Source organism: Schistocerca cancellata, chromosome 11 (assembly GCF_023864275.1).
Source record: "Schistocerca cancellata isolate TAMUIC-IGC-003103 chromosome 11, iqSchCanc2.1, whole genome shotgun sequence".
In the NCBI taxonomy this organism is placed as follows: domain Eukaryota; kingdom Metazoa; phylum Arthropoda; class Insecta; order Orthoptera; family Acrididae; genus Schistocerca; species Schistocerca cancellata.
Genome location: NC_064636.1, coordinates 164,054,705 through 164,074,581, shown reverse-complemented (window position 1 = coordinate 164,074,581; position 19,877 = coordinate 164,054,705). Strand labels below are relative to the sequence as shown.

The following is a 19,877-nucleotide window of genomic DNA, read 5'->3' as shown; positions in this document are numbered from 1 at the left end:
TTTTTTTTTTTATATATGAAACATTCTAGTGATGTCATAACAACTCATACACAAAATAAGAAAAATATGTAGAATGATTTGAAGCATGATGTAGAAAATAACCCAGAATTACCCCATTTATTTTTAATCTGTGAAATTTTAGGTACACAGACAGATGAGTATTTTCATTGAAACCAAGTTGGATACCTATGTTAAAAAGTGATAGACCTGTTGATAATTTGATAACTCAACTTTGTGATTATGAGAGAGCTTTGTCAAGCAAAGGAGGAGATTCTACATCTCAAGAGGCTCTTATAAGTAACATTGGAACAGTTTCTAACCAACCACAGTGGAAAAAATTAAGTTAAAGTTGTCTGTCATTACTGTAAGATGCCAAATCATGTGGTTAAGAAATGCTGAAAGTGGATTGAGGGTGATCAACTACAAAAGCGTCAGAAAAGTGGTGTGTTCGAAGCTGAAAAAATTTCAAATACAAACACGATTCTCTTCAATGAAATGTCTGTTATGTTATCTGAGCGTGATACTCAATGCTGGTTTGTAAATCACCAATCACCAATACTGACAATTCTTTCAAGACAGCATTTTCTATGACACGTACAACTACATCAGCACATGATGATACTGCTGAGGCTGTTGGAAAGAGCACAATAGAAATGGAAGCCAGCAGTGAATGGAAAGTAGCACAAAATCACTTTGAGTGGTGTATGGTGTGTACCAAATATTAAAAGAATCTGCTTTCAGTCTTACCAGCAAAAGACAAAAATCCAAAAAGAAAATTTTCATCCACAACAGAAAGGTGTTATTTTAAAACTGGTGATGTCTAAAAACTAGTTGGCTATCGTGATCGTTATAGAAGACTGTTTAAATTAATGATGAGAAGCATTCCTGCTGAAGTTAATAGTTAATGAAATCAGTGGGTGGGGGGGGTTGCAATTGTACCATTAAAGATTGTAAGTGAAATGTCAAGATGCTAATCTCCAAGATCTTAAGCATAAACATAGGATTGGACTCTAAGCTCTGCGAAGGCTGTATTTACAGTAAACCACATCAGCTACCATTTGGTACCAGTAAGAGTGCTTCTGAACTGGGAGAGCCTATTCACACATATGTATATGGTCCTTTTGAAAAGCCCAATTCTGGGTATCGCCACTTTGTGTTATTCAAAGATGATTAAAGTAAATTTTGAGTTGTTTACTTCATCAAGAAAAAAACCAGAAGTTCCTAATAAACTAAGGCAGAACTGCTGGGCACACAATTAAAAACCTCGTAACTGTCAAGAGCTCAACAACAAAAAGACAGGAGAGATTTTACAGAAGGAGGGCATCATCCAAAGTTTTGCTATGCCGTACACTCCACAGCAAAGTTGATACAATGAAAGACAAAACTGTACTCTTGTTGAAACAGCCAGGGCTATGAAGCATGCTGGTGAAAACATTCCTCAGTCATTTTCAGCTGAAATGATAAATTCTGCAGCATACATCCTGAATTGAATGAGACCTTCCAACATTTTAGGGACATCTCCATATGAAACATGGTATTGAAAGAAGCCTGGCGTAAAGCACCTATGTATAATAGGGTCCAAATGTTATGTCCACATCACGAAACAATTAAGGGTAAAAATCGATGGAAAAGCAGTAAAAGGAATTGTGATTGGCTATGACCATGATCATGGTTATCATATCTGGTGTGAAGAAAATCATGAGTTAATGAGACCACAGGATGTTATTTTTGATGAGAAAATTATGCAAAAGTAAAGTCCAGTAGTTCTTGTGGATCTTGATCTCCCTCATTGGAAGTCTCAAGAGCCATCAGACAAAATCAAGAGCACAGTGAAATTTAGTTTTCCAAGAGGAAATGAGTTTGATAATTATGACAATTTACAGGATGAAACAGAAGAGAGTTTAGAACAATCTGATAATGGAAGAACTGAGCCACAACTGCATGAACGTTTAACAGAAAAATGACCAAAAAGACTTCAAGACTGTGTAATGCAGTTAATGACCTTTGACGAAAGCAGCAATGTATCAAGAAATTGTGGAACATCAAGAAAATGAAAATTGGATTTTGGAAGATTTACCAGTTGGAAAGAGGGCAATTCCATGTAAGTGGATCTGAAAACTGAAGACAAATGCTGATGGATTGGATGACAGAGTCAAAGCAAGACTGGTTATCAAAGGACTTTCTCAAAAGAAAGGTAATGATTATGAACAAAGCTTCAGCCCTGTGGCAAACATGTAGACTATTTGAACATTACTCAGCATTGCAGCCAAAGAGAAGATCAACATTGCATAAATATATGTGACTAGCACCTTTCTTCACAGTGACCTGAAGGAAATAATATTTATGACACTACCTGAAGGTATAATGGTGGTTCCGGAGAAGTATGTCAATTAATGAAAAACTTATATTGCCTGAAACAGGCACCCCACTAGAATGTGAGATTCACTTATGTGATGTACATGATGTGTGGGACAAAACCAGACACAGCATATGCTATTGGAGTAGTATCTAGATGTCCCGAAAATCCAACAGAGCATGATGTAATAAGGGTAAACACAATATTTTGCTATTTTAAAGGCACATGGATTTATTTATAAAAGCAGAGAGGATAAAGGCATTTTTGAACGTATAGTGATGCCAATTACTGAGGTGATTTAGGGACAGGACGATGTACCTCCAGTGTTCTCTGCCCGTACTTCAGTGGACCTGTCAGTTGGACGAGTCTGTGACAAACTTAAGTAGCAATCTCTACTACAGAAGCTGAAGATGTAGCGGTTAGTAAAGCAGCACGAGAAATGGTCTGGATGAATTAAAAGCTGTTGTTAGACTCGCACTGACTCCTGAACTTCACCGACGTACAAAACATTTGTCTCAGACACTTTTTTGTTTGAGAAGTAGTTACAGCTAGTGAAATTACCGTTCAAGAGAAGATACAGAAAATCAGCTTGAAGATTTATCATCATCATCATTATTATTTGCTGCCCAACTAAGATAGTTGTGCAAAAATATGAGAACGTCTAAGTTATTAAATAGGGCAGACTGTTAAAGTTTTGCATTGTGAACAGTTTTATCTAATAACTTCGTTCACATTTAAATATCTCTGTCTTACCAGACACGTTTCTATGGAAAATTTGTGTCATTCCTAAATAACCAAACAACAACAACATGTTTTTGCCAATGGATGTAGATAGAAATACGTTGTTTACAATGTAAAACCACTCGATTGATGTTGGAAGTGAATGCTTTGGTTGATAAAGAAATTTAATTTTACCCACTTCTGTTAGGGTTGCTGAAATCCCAAGTATTTAAACAAGTAATAATGTCCAGACACACATCACCTCTAGATGGATAGTAAAATGCAACAAACAGTCCAAATGTGCTTATCAAAATCCATGAACACACTCCGCCTTACTTTTTGACCTAAAATCATACATTACCCACTGCTCATTAGGCTATAATTTTTTACACTTGTTGCATCTGGTAACTGAGGGACACTCCATCTAAGGGTTGAAATTTTCAGTAACAGTCTGTGGAATAAGTAAATGTTAGGGTTGACTCATATGTAACAGGATGTCTCTCCCTCGCACTGCCTTTTCAGTTTAACTGCCATGATCATTCTTGCCTGTAAATAATTACAACTACTTCACTACCAGTATAGAAAATCATCAAATTCTATTCGAAGGACAATACATATTAATTTCAATCAGCTATTGTTCACTCTTCAACTTCTTGTTGCTACTTAAGAAAAAAGGCATTTAACATCTCCACTTTCTCATTTTTAATTATTCTGGTTTTAAGCACACAAGTCTTCGCAATGCTAAAATTACTAACTGGTTTTGCACCCAGTTCTGTAATTCATGCACAATAACATGCAATCACTGATTCCATTCGACTTCCCTTGACAATGTCAAGAGAGACATAATCTCCACTTGGCTGGTAATCTACAACAAATAGTTCTAATGTGCTCATCAAATTCATTAACTCACTCTTCCATATTTTTTGACCTAAATGTGCACTTTAGCCCTTGCGCATAATAATTTTTGATACTGTACTAGGTAACTGAGGCAATGTTACATCCACGAGATGACTTTTCAATCACCATCTGGGGAATGGTAGCCTCACTTAAATTTTTATTTAAATCTAATGGTTCCAAAGCATTCAACTATAAGTTTCTACCAACACAGCTCTTCTTTAGCTTTACGTCCTCAACAATGAAGCTACGACTAGCATACATAGCCACCCTAGAATGATCAGCTCATTTCTGACACTGTGCACTCATTCACCATGTCCAGGTACTCAATTTGTTTGTGCTATTTACATTCTGATTCCACAAGTCAGTGCTCACTGATAAATTAAGGAGCCTACACACCTGGCTTTACTTCCTCACCAATGAATGACAATACATCAAGTTTTCTCGGAGACATTTAATATTACTCTACCTATAACTACTGCTGCATATAGTTTAGTACTCCTACGTCTGTAGCAGTTATTATGATGTGCTAGGAGTTGCAACATAAAGAAGAAAATACGTACCTTGTCTATTCTTTCCGGATTTGGAAAGAGTTTTGTTTGCTCCTTAGATTCATGTTCCATTGTAAGTAGCATGTTGCGTTCTTTCAGCAGAACAAACCTGTTACATAAATTTAATCAGGCTATGTGCGACTATTTCACAAGTTAGACAGTAGTGTTCATGAATTTACCATAACTTATGCAGATCGGTGTTGCTCTTTATTCGCAGTTCCTCTTTCCTCCATGCTCTTCCGACTCTCACTTGATTTTCACCCCAATTTTCCTTCTTGTCAAAAAACTCCATCAGATCGTTCCTCACAGGCGTTGTTTGCAGGCCGGCTGTTTGGCATTTCTGTGTGCTATGCATTAAAAGATAAAGTCAAATTACACAGACTTGTTTCCAACAAAAAATATTATTTCGTGCGACAGAGGTTCCAGAGTTTGAGGTAGCAATCATTCTTTTCACCATTACGTGCACAGCATCTGCACGATATTTCAGCTTAATTTACAGGCCGTGGGACTCAGAAACTCCCCACACTTAATGTTTGTTAGCGGTAACAAGTAAGGGGTGTAGCAGGCAGTAAACAGTAACTGAACTGTAGGTTATGTTCACAAACCTTGCTTTAAAACAACTGCTAGGAGGAGGTTTGCCACTTGTAGCGATCGTTAAAGATGAGAACATTTTTGTTATGGCGCTCGAAGAACAGGTAGTGCTCGCAATCCTCGTTATGTTAAACATTCTAATGCTAATCACTTGCCTCTTCGTAGTTTGGCTCTCAAAACAAGTAAACACTTCTATCTCGAAAAGCCGGTGATAGAGTATCTTCGAGAGTTATCTTTGAAATGTATTGGATGATAGAAAGGGAAATTTAAATGCCTATGATTCTGTGAGAACAAGACGAATGGAAATGTAACGACCGCTAGAGCCACGGAATTACACGTTTTATACTGCAATGAACGTTATTCATAACTATTCTCATGGTGAGTCAAGCATTTTATCCTCTAATCGTACTGTATATATGTGTTTAAATGCCGGTATGCTTCATATAAATTTTATAGAATGTTTTGCGGCTACATTTCACCAAGTCTGCATTCTGAGCAGAACGGGTAAATTTTTTAAAAGAACATTGCTCTTTGTATATCTACAACATTTTTTGACTCTTGTAGCATTGTTTCGTTGTTAATCGATTAGCCTCTACAACCCCATCTTAATTTCAGCATACAGCACGATAATTATGTGGAAGCATCTACAATGCAATTTTTAAAGACGTAGAAAGGAGCACGTGAACAAGCAAGAATGACACCGTTCGATGATTTTATGTACCTGATCAACTCTGTATTATTGGGAGAAGAACCGGTAGGTAAATTGCGCTTTGTTTTAGTGTGCCGCAGGAGGGCGGGGACTGTCAAAAATACGTATAGTTGTCGATGTTTCTTGGAGAAGTTTGATGCCGATGATATCCGATTGACGTGAAGGGCATAAATAGCTAGCCTTTATACTGTTATTTATACTCTTGTGTGTAGACGTTATGCATATTTTTCCATTCTTTGTGTAACTGAGGTAAGCCCACTGGACAAAATGTTACTCCTGTAAAAAAGCAGTTTGCCACTTTGCAATGCTCTAAATGATTTGTGTCTGGTGCCAAGTGGTCATGCGATCTACCACCACTGAATGCCTATGTGTTAGCCTACAGGCTCTTGTCATGCCTGAACAGTGGTGCTATGCTATGCTCTTACATGTTTCCGTGTTTTTGGTGTTATTTTCTGCTTGCATAAGCCTGTATTACGGCATTAAGTATCATTTGCCTACGTTTTCAAGTCAGCACTGACGTATGCTTTTCTGGTTGAATGGCATGTATGCCATGTGAAGTTGTCAAAGTAGACTTTTTTTTGCTGTAGGATGGTCCGTGATTGAAGCCGGCAGGGAACAAGACAGCACGGTGTGTATCATGCATTTCTTCAAGTATATCGATTAAATCCATGCACTTTAGTAGATCTACGAGATCTGATCATCAATGAGCAACTTTAGCTCTATATGACATGGTGAAGAAACCTGTGGACACTCTTCCTCGGTGTTTGTCACCAATGCTGGGGGCAGTGTTACAAAGTATTAGCCTGATGTGTCTGGAGGTGACTTATTTTTTGTCCAGTGAACTTACTGTCAAATTGTATTCTATTGCTGTATATGTGTAATTTATCCAATTCAGAACCCATTCCTTGAAAAAACTTTTAATTCACATCGCAAATCATCAAAGAAATGTTTGGGTAATTCACTTCTTCACTTATGAGGTCTGTTAGAAAAGTATCCGACCTTTGGCCAGGAAAAAAAAAAAAAAAAAAAAAAAAAAAAAAAAAAAAAAAAAACTGGCTTGTCTGGAGCATTGGACACCTAATCACCCTCAGATAATTCCTGTTGAAAGTGTGCCAAAAAAGCCTCTTTTGTAGTGTAGTTCAGCTTGGCTGTCATTACTGCCATAATGTCCTCTCTTGTCTGAAATTGCTTTCCTTTCAAGGGTGTCCCGAACATTGGGAACAGCATGAAATTGCAGGGGGTTAAATCAGCAGAGTAAGCACGAGAAGCACAGGAATTTGGTTTTTCACCAAAAAAGTCTGAATCAAATGTGAGGAATGTGCTGGAGCGTTGTCATGATGGAGTGCCAATTTCCTGTTGACCACAAGTCTGGTCCTTACACCGATGGAGCACGTTCCTGTAGTACTCTTTCACGATTGTTTGATCCTATTGTGTGCGCTTATGGTGTACTACACCACAGGAGTCAAAGAAAGGGTAGTCATCACTTTTGACGTTGCTACATGCGTGGCGGGCTTCTCGGTCTGGGTGACAGGGAATGCTTCCTCTGTGACGACTGGGATTTGCTTTCCAGGTCGTACCCGTACGCTGAGGACTTGACATCAGTGATTATGGTGTTTGTGATGTCGGGTCACTGTTTATGGAGTCCAGAATTTCCTTTGAGACTTCAACACAAAGTTGCTTTTGCTCCGCCACCAGCAGCTTTGGCACAGATTTCGTCAACACTCTCTTCGTGGACAAATCTTCAGCTGCAATGGATTGTGCCAAAAAAGTGGTGATGCGCACCTCTTCTGCACTTTCCGTGGTGGTCACACGATGGTGCCATGTCACTTCAGTGGTCACTTTGGGAATGATGTGGTTATTTTGGCACGTCGACAGCTGACCAGAGCATGGCTCACTCTCTACCGACGTGCAGCCTTTTGTGAACTGGTTGTACCATTACTTAATCTGTACGATGCCAATAGCATCATCACTGAAAGGCGTCTGAATCTTCTGAATGTTTTTTACCTGACTGATGGCCAGTTCCTGGCAAAATTTGATGCAACAGCACTTCTCCAGTCATTTCGTGATTTCCCTTGCAGTGAAAAATGGACACGAGCACTACACACCACCTTATTCGGCTGCTGCTTATCGGCAGCTTATGCTATCAACAGGTGGGGGAAAAAAATGAAGGTTTGAGCTCAGTCCAGGCAAGCGCTCCAAACTGAAATTCATTAAGTGTTCGTAAAAGAAAAAAGAAGGGGTGGATGCTTTTCTAACAGACCTTGTATATGAATGTGTGGTAGCTGTTCTTTTGGAAATGTCCGAAAGAACAGAAACCACGTATTCATATAACACATTTGTCTCAATGGGCAACAAATCCACAACCTTCAGTGCGGATGCGTGACAACGTTTGACCTTCGGCAGGAACTTAAAAAATTAGCGAACGCGGAGGGCACGGACGGGAAAAGTGGATAGGTGGTGCTAGGTGGAAATGTGGGTTGACCGGGTGGTATGTTGAGATAGTTTGTGCCTTTGCGATAGCGATAAACACTGTGTCTCAGTGGTACAGTGGTTAATGTATCTGTCTAGTAAACAAGAGATCCCAGTCCAGCACACATTTTTGCTTATCACCACTGATTCTGCACGAAGTCCCGATGCAGAAGATACCATCAGTTCCTTTTCTTTCACCCCCTGCACCTTCAGTTTTTCTCATTTGGTTTTTATGATTCTGGCTTTTGTAATAACCATATTGAGAGTCTGTATTATTACTATTCACTTAAATATTTGCATGAAGTTGGACTAAACATATATATTGTACAATTATTTGATGTTTATGTGTAATGAGTATCTTGTATTAAGCCACTGTATCTGTCCCATGCAAAGTGGCAGAACTGTCATATGGGTCATTCCACACCAAGTGGTCTAAAACTGAAAAAAGTTCCCACCATCATGGTCTCCAATTTTCGTCAAATTTTAACTGTAGCTTTAGTCAAGTGTTGAAGTAAGTTTCCCAAGATTTCAGGCCTCTAGCTGCAATAGCTGCTGATCTAGACCCCCTTGTCTGAAGTGTACTTAGTCCGTGTGCATGCAACATAAAAAAAATGTCATATTTGGAGTCTAATAAAATCGAAACTAATTCATAAGAATGGTTAGTAAGATGCGACCCTGTACAGTTTTTTTTGCTGATTCCAACGAAATTATGTATAACATTACTCATGCAAACCCCGGTCAAATAACTCGACTCAAAGTATACTTCAAAATTTGTCGTGACACAACGCGACAAATTTTGACCAATATTAAGACTGCAATGATTTCCTTGCAGTTGAAGATATGGACTTGAACTTTTGGCCAAGCTTCATGCTTGTGCTAGACATAATGCAGCCGGATTTGCAATGATCCAGGCCATATGGTCGCCCTGCAGTATCTCTTCAAATTAGGCAGTGTCAGCACAAACGGTAAAATTTACCAAAGTTTGAAGCCAATTACTAAAAAATAGTTGGCCTGAATCTGCTTGTGAATAGTATCACCTAAAAGAGAAACTCTTGCTCTACAAGACTGACATTTGTTTTTTTTGCAACGCGACCATTAAGTACTCATTAACTCACATCAAAGTTGTTATATTTTGTATGCGCGATGCACTAATTTTTCTTCATTTCTAGGAATTTGAATCTTAATAGTCGCTTAGAATTACTGATATAATTGGATATTTCATTCGTGTTTTATTCAGTGATTGGCCAGTGAGAGATGTCAGAAGTTAATGAAGAAGAAGAATCGTTGGCCCCCTGTTCAATTGGAAAAGATGCTGCTGCATCAAAGTGCCATGTTATCTTCTATGCTAAGAAGACTGGATTCAAAGCGTTTAGTGATTTCACAGAATGTGACCAGAAATTGCTTGTTTCGCGTTCAGAAGCCAAACTTGACGAAAATTCCATCATTTGCTTCCACCATGAAGCCCTCTTCCTACATGAATATCAAGCGATGCAAAAGAAATGTTGCAATCCATTCAAGAAGAGGAATCACAATGTAAAAGCTGGACTTAGACTGCTTGATAATGAAACAGCTGCCAAACTTTGCCTGTTAAAGAAAAAAGAAGTGATTGATATAAAACCTGGTCAGAAGCTTTGCCCTCGCTGCATGTCGGCACTGAACCAAAAGCTAGAAGATTCATCATCACTATCAACCCAATCTGAACAAGATTTCACAACGGATGAAACTGAACCAGCCATCAACAAAAGTTTATCATTTATTGGTGCTTCACCATTGAAAAGAAGACAACTAAGTAAAAGAGATAAGCAAAGCTATGAAAAAAGAAAGATCTTGGATGCACAAAGTTTAATTGGGAATCAAATTGCTGCTGCTGTAGGAATCAATTACGATGAACAGCCAAGTTCAAGTAAAAGTCGCCCATGCAATAATTGTGCAGATCTTGATAATCTTATAGAAGAGTTGAAAGAAAAATGTAAAGTGTCAAATCGTAGGACAAAAGTTCAAATATTGACCTTGGTTCCAAGAAGCTGGACAATTAAAGATACGACAACAGCATTTAATGTATCAGAAAGAATGGTAAAGCAAGCGAGAAAACTGAAGAATGAGCAAGGTGTTCTAGCTTTTCCAGCAAATCGGCAAGGAAGGAAGCTTTCAGATGAAGTTGTCCAGAAAGTACATGACTTTTTTCAAGATGACGAATTCAGCAGACTTTGTCCAGGGAAGAAAGACTGTGTGCCTGTGAGAATTTCAGGAACAAAGGTGTACAAGCAAAAGCGGTTGTTGCTTTGCAATTTGAAGGAAATGTACGTGTCTTATCAGAAGCAAAATGGACCAGAAATTGGCTTCTCAAAGTTTTGCGAGCTTAGACCAAAATGGTGTGTTACAGTTGGCTCTGCTGGAATGCACTCAGTTTGTGTCTGTACAATACACCAAAATGTCAAGCTTATGCTCACTGGTGCATCAATCAATGAAGACTACAAGGAAATTCTTAGCAAAGCTGTTTGCAGCTTGGAAAACAAGGATTGTATGCTTCATCGTTGTGAAAACTGCCCTGGTCCAGAAGGTGTAGAAGCAGTTATTGCAACATATTTTGAAGATAATGACCCTGAAGAACTGATTGAGTACAAACAATGGATTCATACCGACAGGGATACTTTAGAAACAAAGCAGCTTTCAACAGAAGAGTATGTTGAAGATATTGCAGCAAAAATTTGGAACCTGTCTTGTCATCACTACATTGCCAAGCATCAAAGCCAGCACCTGAAAGCTCTCAAAACTGATTTGAAAGAAGGCGAATTCATAATACTAATGGATTTTGCTGAAAACTATTCATTTATTGTTCAAGATGCAGTGCAAGGCTTTCACTGGGAAAACAGTCAAGCAACAGTTCATCCATTTGTAGTCTACTACTGTGAAAACGAAGAGGTGCAATGTGTGAATCTTTGTGTTATTAGTGACTGCCTTCGACACGATACGATTACTGTCCATGTTTACATTGGAAAAGTAATCAATTACCTGAAGATGCAATTTTCCAAAATAAGCCACATCCACTACTTCAGTGATGGTTCAGCTGCACAATATAAGAATTTCAAGAATTTTCTCAACTTATGCTATCACAAAGAAGATTTTGAAATAACAGCAGAATGGAATTTCTTTGGAACAAGCCATGGAAAGTCGCCTTGTGATGGCATTGGAGGCACAACAAAACGGTTGGCAGCAAGAGCAAGTTTGCAACGTCCATATGAAAACCAGATTCTAACACCCAAAGATCTTTTCAACTTCTGCAATGATAATATCAATGGAATCAAATTCTTTTTCATCAGCAAAGAGGAAGTTGAAGAAGAAAAAGCTTCTCAAGAAGAAAGATTCCTGCAAGGGCACACTCTAGCTGGCACAAGAGAAAACCACCATTTTTTGCCCATTGATATGACGACAATTAAGGTCAGTAGAGTTTCTAATGATGCGACATCTTTTTTGGCCAAAATTAGTGCTGCTGAAGTAGTAGTTCAAGTCATGGATCTTCAGCCTGGGCAGTATGTTGCTTGCATTTATGAAAAGAAATGGTGGATTGGAAACATCGTTGAAATCTCAGTCGAACAGAAAGATGCTTTCATAAGCTTTATGCATCCTCATGGTCCTGCAAGTTCATTTTATTGGCCCTTAAGACGTGATACTTGCTGGATTCCAGAACAACTTATCATTGGTGTTATTCCAGCTCCATCAGTGACATCATCTGGTCGGCAATACAGTTTTCCTGAAAGCATTCTCTTGCAAATCAACGATGCTTCCAGAATGATGAAGTAACTGAGGAAGACAGGCTTGGGAACCTGCATAAAGAAACCCACAATCAGGCTTGGGATCCTGTGGTAAAGACACCCTGTAATCAGGCTTGGGAACCTGCAGTAAAGATACCCACCCGTGGCTGTTACTGCATGGCTATCGGGCGTGGCCCCTATGGCGATGGGGATGCTGGTTTTATTGTGATAACCAGTAATGGCTCAGCCATCATGGACCAACGCAGGGCACTGCGCACACAAAATATAAGATACTTTGACCTGAGTAAATAAGCACTTAATGGAAGCGTTGCAAAAGAAAAATATATCCATCTTGTAGAGCAAGAGTTTCTCTTTCAGATGATACTATTCACAATTAAATCCAGGCTGACTATTTTGTAGTAATGGGCTTTGAACTTTGGTAAATAAAGCCATTTGCGCTGACACTGCCAAATTTGAAGAGATTTTGCAAGGCGACTATAAAGCCTGGGTAGTTGGAAATCCAGCTGTATTATGTCCAGCACAAAGATAAGACTTGGTAAAAAGTTCAAGTCCATATCTTTATCTGCAAGGAAATTATTGCAGTCTGAATATTGGTCAAAATTTGTCGCATTAAGTCACGACAGAATTAGGGGTACACTTTGAGTCGACTTGTTTGACCGGATTTTGCATCAGTAATCTTATAATTAATTTCGTTTGAATCAGCACAAAAAACTGTACAGGGTCTCATCTTACTAACCATTCTTATGAATTGGTTTCAATTTTATGAGACCCCAAAAATGGCATTTTGTCTGATGTCGCGCGCATGCGAACTTACTACCCTTCAGACAAGGGGGTGTAGATCAGCAAGTATTGCAGCTAGAGGCTTGAAATCTTGAGAAACTTAATTTAGCACTTGACTAGTGCTACAGATAAAATTTGAAGAAAATTGGAGACATGATGGTGGGAAGGTTTAGACCACTTGGCATGGAATGACCCATATTTACTTCCAAGGCAAGTAAAAGATTCATAATTCATATAGACCTAATGGCTTAATTAGTCAGTCAGACATCAAGAGACTTCCATATTGCCCGAAGAATACAAATAAAATTATTTTTTATTTGTTGAAAATGTTTCACTGATGGTGTTGGTGCAACTATTGTCCAAAGCATTGTCATGATCCTTGTATTTTGTGACTGTAGTTCTGTCTTTTTATTGATTCATCCACAATTGATAGCATTGGACTATCTCTCTGCCAACTGATATTCAGCTGCAGTGAATACCACTAGCCGTCAGTGTATTCTTTGAAGTATGGTCGTACGTATGTAGCTAGCACCTGTGATGATGATTTTGTTTCTGTATCATTCGTATTGTTAGACGATACGTCATTTAGCTGTGTGGGCAGTAGCTCAGATAGTGTTTTATACTAGACCTTTGTGTATAGGACTTCACAGTACTGCCCCTTCTTGATGTAAGTTATGGTGACATACTGATCTGTAGTGTAGTGTGGGGTTTAGGTTATGTTGGAAGATGATAGTTTGGTTGTAAGTTGGTGAAGTTCGTGGTAATGTCATGATAGTTTTTTCTTATTCCATAGTTACAGTTACATCTGCTGAAAACCTCTAGTTTTCCACTGTGGCCTGATATTTTCAAATTTTTAGTATGTTTCAAGGCATTAATTACAACAACATTCCTGGGTCAAGAGGAATTTTCAGTAAAAGTAGACAGCTTTGGCCAGTGACATAACATTAATGGCTGCTCTCACATCATCTTACTTATGGCCTTGTCGCACATTTCCCAAGTCGCCGGTCAAAGCAGATGACTCGTAATGAACATTCCTCTATATTTGCATTCCCCGCGAGAAAACCGTATCCCTTTGGAGGTCCCATTTGTTTCCTGGCCTTTTGTTGTGTTTATGTTTTCAGATTGTTATTGACATTATCTGTGTGTGTTTGTTGAGTGTTGTCTCTCTGCCATTTTTATGTTGTCATCAATCTGTGGACACAGTATTTGGTTTGCTAATCCTTGATATGGCAGTCTTTTAAACTTTGTCTCATCAAGTCATTGAGTAATTGTACCACTCTTCTAGAAAATACTATGTCAGTTTGTCACATACAGGGTGATTCAACGAGAAAGAACAGATTTCAATTGTTTATTACAGACAAACGAAAGGTAGAAACACATTGTGCCTGTCACTGGATAGAGGAAGGTCTTCACTCAATACAAAGTATAAGGACCATGCGTCACGTGAGAAACATTGAACTGACAGTCGGTTTCATTCCACACGTGAATCAACAGGTCTCTGTTTATTGAATTAACAGCTTCATCAATTAGATTTCTCAGCTCTTGAAGAGTAGCTGCTGTAGGGAGGAAAAACACTCTCTCTCTAATGGGATGTGATCAAAAAGTACTGGAAATTTTCGTTTTTCTTAAACAGACTTTATTTATTCATCAGCATCAACTTTGTCCTCGTCAGAGTAACCACCCTTAGATACAATATACTTGTGCCAGCACTTTTTCAGATCTTGAAAGCACTCCTGAAACTAACTTTTTGTTATGGTGTTAAGCTGCTTCAGTGATTCAGTTTTTATCTCATCAGTGATGGCAAAATGATAGCCTTTCATGGTGCTCTGTAGCTTGAGAGTTGAAAGAAGTTGCAGGTGGCAATGTCCAACAAATATGGTGTCCGAGGCAACATGGTGGTTTTCTTTTTTGCCAAAAAATCGTGAACAAGCATTGAGATATCAGCAGGAGTGTTATTATGATGCAGTTTCCACAAGTGATTCTGCCACAATTCTGGTAGTTTTCTTTGGATTGCTTAACGCGAGTGGTGCATAACCTCCAGGGAGTATTCCTTATTGACCACATGACCGTGATGCTGGAACTCTTGATGCACTATCCCATTGTAACCGAAGAAAACTGAGAACAACTTTCACATGTGATCGAATTTGTCAAATTTTTTTTTTTTATCTTTGCTCTTCAGGCAGTTTCCATTGGGACAACTGAGCCACGGTTTCAATGTCGTACCTGTATACCCGTGTTTTGTCAGCCGTAAGAACCTTCTTTAGAAGTTCTGTATCATTATCAACTTCATTCAACACTTTCACGACATCGTTTCAGATCAAAATTCAACAATTTCAGAACGAACTTTGCTGCTACATGTTTTATGCCCAAAACATCCAAAGAAATTGCTTTGGAATGAGCCGGAGGATATGCTGACACCACCACCAGCCTCTCAGATGGTGATTCGGTGATTTGCCGGAACAATTTTTTGTTTTGTTTTTCCACATTGTCATCTGGTTAAAACCTGTGTCTGGGCATCCTGATTTAGATTTTCCACGATTTCCCTAAGTTTCATTAGGCAAATGCTGGCATGGTTCCTTTGAAAGGGCACGGCTGACTTCCGTCCTTCCTATTCTGATGGGACTGATGATCTCACTGTTGGGTCCCTTTTCCTCAAATTGACTAACTTACCACATCTTCATCAGTAAATGATGTGCTAGGGCATCGAGAACAGTCTTTGTCTTCAGTGTTTCTCGATCCTTTTCGAAACATTTATACTGCACATAACCTCTCGTCTTACTCGTAGCAGATTTGCCAGAAGCCACAGTTAACATTTTAAAGCAAAATTCAGTGCAATTTGAACCAACTTTTTCAAAAGTGAGAATTCACTGAGGAATCAAAAACACACATAATGTTTTGGACTGTTAAGAATCAACAAAATATACAAAACAGCTGAAAATGCAAACATACATCAGGAACATGAGTACCACAAGATAAATAAAGGTGAAAATCAGATGTATGAATCCCTTGTAATTAAAAAATTTCCATTACTTTTTGATCACACCTCATATGTACCGACACAGATGAAAATCACAATGTATGAGGTTTGGTGGCCTGGGAGGCCAAAAGCAATGAACAAGATCTTCGTTCCATAAAAACACGGGAGAACTGCCGGATATCAGTAACTTCCTGCCACGATATTTTGGTGCAGAGTCTTCTGGCCATCTTCAGGTGAATGTCACTGTAGTAGTACTGGCGAGTATGTGCTGAGCTCCACTATTTAAAACCTTCTGAGGTGACATTGCGCATGCGCTGCTCAGCGTGCGCATCATAACGGCTCCGTGTGCTGCGCCTCGCGCCCTCCACTGTGAAAGCCTGGCGTATCAGTGTTAGGTCGATTTCCATCTTTATGCAGATAACTACGTCGACTATGAAGTTTCTCTGTAACAGGATTCCAAGCAGAGTTCAGCTGGTAACCGCTATCTCGGTTGATGAGAGTCTCGTTGTCAGACAATCTTATTTCCACAGATTCATTGATAATCGAGCTCCAAAAGTTTGATGTATGGGCCAAAATTTTTGTGTCGTCGTAATTCATGGAATGGTCTGTGGAAATACAATGTTCGGCGATTGCGGACTTGGTGGGTTGGAGAAGGCAAGTATGCCGTTGGTGTTCCACAATGCGTTCTTGCACAGTTCGTGTTGTTTGCCCTATATATGATTTGCCGCATTCACACGGAATTTTGTAAACACCTGGTTTACGCAGGCCCAGGTCGTCTTTAACGGATCCCACCAGTGATGAAATTTTGGAAGGAGGGCGAAAGATGACTCTCACTTGATACTTTCTCAATATTCTGCCTATCTGTGAAGAAATATTCCCAATAAATGGTAGATAAACAGTCGACCTGAAGGCCTCTTCCTTGTTCCGTCATTTGTAGGTCTTCATCACTCTGTTCACTTGCCTAGGTGAAAAGCCATTCTTCAAAAATACTTTTTGCAGGTGTTCCAGTTTCGCTTGAAGACTGTCGGCGTCAGAGATTGTATGGGCACGGTGGACCAAGGTTTTCACCTAGGCAAGTGAACAGAGTGATGAAGACCTACAAACGACGGAACAAGGAAGAGGCCTTCAGGTCGACTGTTTATCTACCATTTATTGGGAATATTTCTTCACAGATAGGCAGAATATTGAGAAAGTATCAAGTGAGAGTCATCTTTCGCCCTCCTTCCAAAATTTCATCACTGGTGGGATCCGTTAAAGACGACCTGGGCCTGCGTAAACCAGGTGTTTACAAAATTCCGTGTGAATGCGGCAAATCATATATAGGGCAAACAACACGAACTGTGCAAGAACGCATTGTGGAACACCAACGGCATACTCGCCTTCTCCAACCCACCAAGTCCGCAATCGCCGAACATTGTATTTCCACAGACCATTCCATGAATTACGACGACACAAAAATTTTGGCCCATACATAAAACTTTTGGAGTTCGATTATCAATGAATCTGTGGAAATAAGATTGTCTGACAGCGAGACTCATCAATCGAGATAGCGGTTATCAGCTGAACTCTGCTTGGAATCCTGTTACAGAGAAACTTCGTAGTCGACGTAGTTATCTGCATAAAGATGGAAATCGACCTGACACCGATACGGCAGGTTTTCACAGTGGAGTGCGCGAGGCGCAGCGCACGGAGCCGTTATGAACGCGCACGCTGAGCAGCGCATGCGCAATGTCACCTCAGAAGGCTTTAAATAGCGGAGCTCAGCGCGTACTCGCCAGTACTACTACATTGGCATTCACCTGAAGATGGCCAGAAGACTCTGCACCGAAATATCGTGGCAGGAAGTTACTGATATCCGGCAGTTCTCCTGTGTTTTTATGGAACAATCAGTACGCCGGGAAAACTTTAAACATCACGAACAAGATCTTGTTGTCCACCTCTTTCAATCCAACATTGTCGGATGGTGTTAAGATAATTCCGAGTCTCAAGGTGAAAGTGAGAGGGGGTGCCATTGTGCATAAAAATTAAATCATTGGAATCTGTGTGAAGTTGAGGAAACAACCAATTTTGCAGCACATCCAGGTGTGACATTCCTGTCGCAGTTCCCTCTGCAAAAAAGAAAGCTGCTTAAACATAGTGAACAGAAGCAGCACAAAAAACATTCAGTTTCAGTGAATCATTTCAGTGTCTGACAACAACGCCAGAATTTTGTGACCCCAAAATTCTTAATTATGGTGGTTTATTTTATCCGATAGATGAAAAGTCGATTCATCCAAAAAGATGACTCATTCAGAAAAAAGTTTCCTCTGTCGTATCCTGGAGAACTGAAGTACAAAATTCATACCTTTACTTATGGTCACTGGGAGGCAGTTGCTGCAGTAAATGCAGCTGGTAAGACTCCATATAGAGACGTTGTTTCAGAACACACCACACTGTTGTTTGAGGAAGTAGAAGTTCCTGGTCTTCCTGTCTTGTGGACTTTAGAGGACTCCGTGTGATTGCATCTGGGATCCGCTCGACATTTTTATTAGTCGTGTGTGGCCGACCAGTGCCCTTCCATTTGAATATGCAACTAACTTCCAAGAATTTTTTATGCCACTCGTAAATCTACTTGGCCAGAGGCAGCTTCTTGGTGCCCTTCCATTTGAATATGCAACTAAATTCCAAGAATTTTTTATGCCAGTCGTAAATCTACTTGGCCAGAGGCAGCTTCTTGGTGAATTGGTTTAGTGCAAACTTCAGCAGACAAACTGACTTCTCTTGTGGTGTAGTCACCATGTTGCTATGAACTAACAACGCAGCTGTGTGAAAGCTTTGAATCTTCTTCGATTCATTGACAGATGCAATGTGTTTCTATCTTCTATAGTTTGTCTGTGATAAACAATTGAAATCTATTCTTTTGTTTTGAATCACCTTGTATAATGGCAGTAGATGCTGTCTTTCTTAAGCTGTGAAACATTGGAAGTACATTCCTCTATTTTTCAGCCTATATGATACAACAGGTAGCAAGGAGGATTGTGGTATCTTTCTTACAAAAGTTGCCTGAGACTGCAGTCGTGAGTGTGTGTGTGTGCGTATGTGTGTCTGTGTCTGTTTTTGACAAAGGCCATTGGCCGAAAGCTTTAAGTGTGAAAATCTTTTTGTTGTGCCTATCTGCGACTCAGTAGCTCCATATATGGTGAGTAGCAGCTTTCCTTCTGATAATATTGTTACAAAATATTGTATATTTTATGTGCAAGAAAAAACAAAACAATGGAACATATACCGGCAGGATTGTGTAATAGTAACACTGCAGAATGTGACAACACATTTCATATGAAGGAAGCCACAGCTGAACGAAATTTTCACTCTGCAACAGGGTGTGCGCTGATATGAAACTTCCTGGCAGATTAAAACTGTGTGCTGGACCGAGACTCGAACTCGGGACCTTTGCCTTTCGTGGACAAGTGCTCTACCATCTGAGCTACTCAAGCACAACTCGCGCCCTGTCCTCACAGCTTTACTTCTGCCTGTACCTTGTCTCCTACCTTCCAAACTTCACAGAAGCTCTTCTGTGAAACTTGCAGAACTAGCACTCCTCGAAGAAAGGATCTAGTGCTCAGATGGTAGAGCACTTGCCGCGAAAGGCGAAGGTCCCATGTTAAAGTCTCGGTCCGGAACACAGTTTTAATCTGCCAGGAAGCCACTGCTGCTTGGATTCGCATGCTTTGTTGTACCATTAGAGACCAGTTTAGCAACTACCGTATTGGCCTGAATATAGTCCACTCTCAAATATACGCCACACCCCTAATTTTGAGGAGGAAAAAATGGAAAAGCTCTGTTTGGAAAAAATTTGTGTCACATTACCCATTTGCAGACACTTAATAATATTGCCAGAGTTAATCATATATTTTTAACATAGTAATGTAAATAAATTACTCAAAATTAATCAGAAATACGAGCACTGTAACTTACGCTTCTGTTAACTATCAGTATTTATTTTGTCGCCTATTCACTTGTATCCCAAAGACTATTGTCCTTGCTGCCATTGAGAGTATTAGACATGCAGCACTTCTTG

General features: G+C 39.6%; 2 protein-coding genes across 3 annotated transcripts in view; one reads left to right on the top strand and one right to left on the bottom strand.

Annotated features, from left to right (window-relative positions):
* The window catches only part of LOC126108508 (39S ribosomal protein L47, mitochondrial), a 62,870-nt gene extending 57,436 nt beyond the window's left edge, over positions 1-5,434 (bottom strand). Inside the window, exons 1-3 of one of the 2 annotated variants that reach the window (XM_049913775.1) lie at positions 5,127-5,434; positions 4,701-4,868; positions 4,534-4,630 (exon numbers count right to left, since the gene is read on the bottom strand). In XM_049913775.1, coding sequence (XP_049769732.1) covers positions 4,534-4,630; positions 4,701-4,868; positions 5,127-5,248 — 387 coding nt within the window. In that variant the 5' untranslated portion in view covers positions 5,249-5,434. The remainder of the gene's footprint in view (positions 1-4,533; positions 4,631-4,700; positions 4,869-5,126) is intronic. The other variant, XM_049913776.1, reaches the window with a different exon arrangement.
* Positions 5,352-19,877, top strand: part of LOC126108510 (uncharacterized) — a 56,376-nt gene continuing 41,850 nt past the window's right edge. Inside the window, exons 1-2 of the mRNA XM_049913777.1 lie at positions 5,352-5,490; positions 5,728-5,866. Coding sequence (XP_049769734.1) covers positions 5,807-5,866 — 60 coding nt within the window. The 5' untranslated portion in view covers positions 5,352-5,490; positions 5,728-5,806. The remainder of the gene's footprint in view (positions 5,491-5,727; positions 5,867-19,877) is intronic.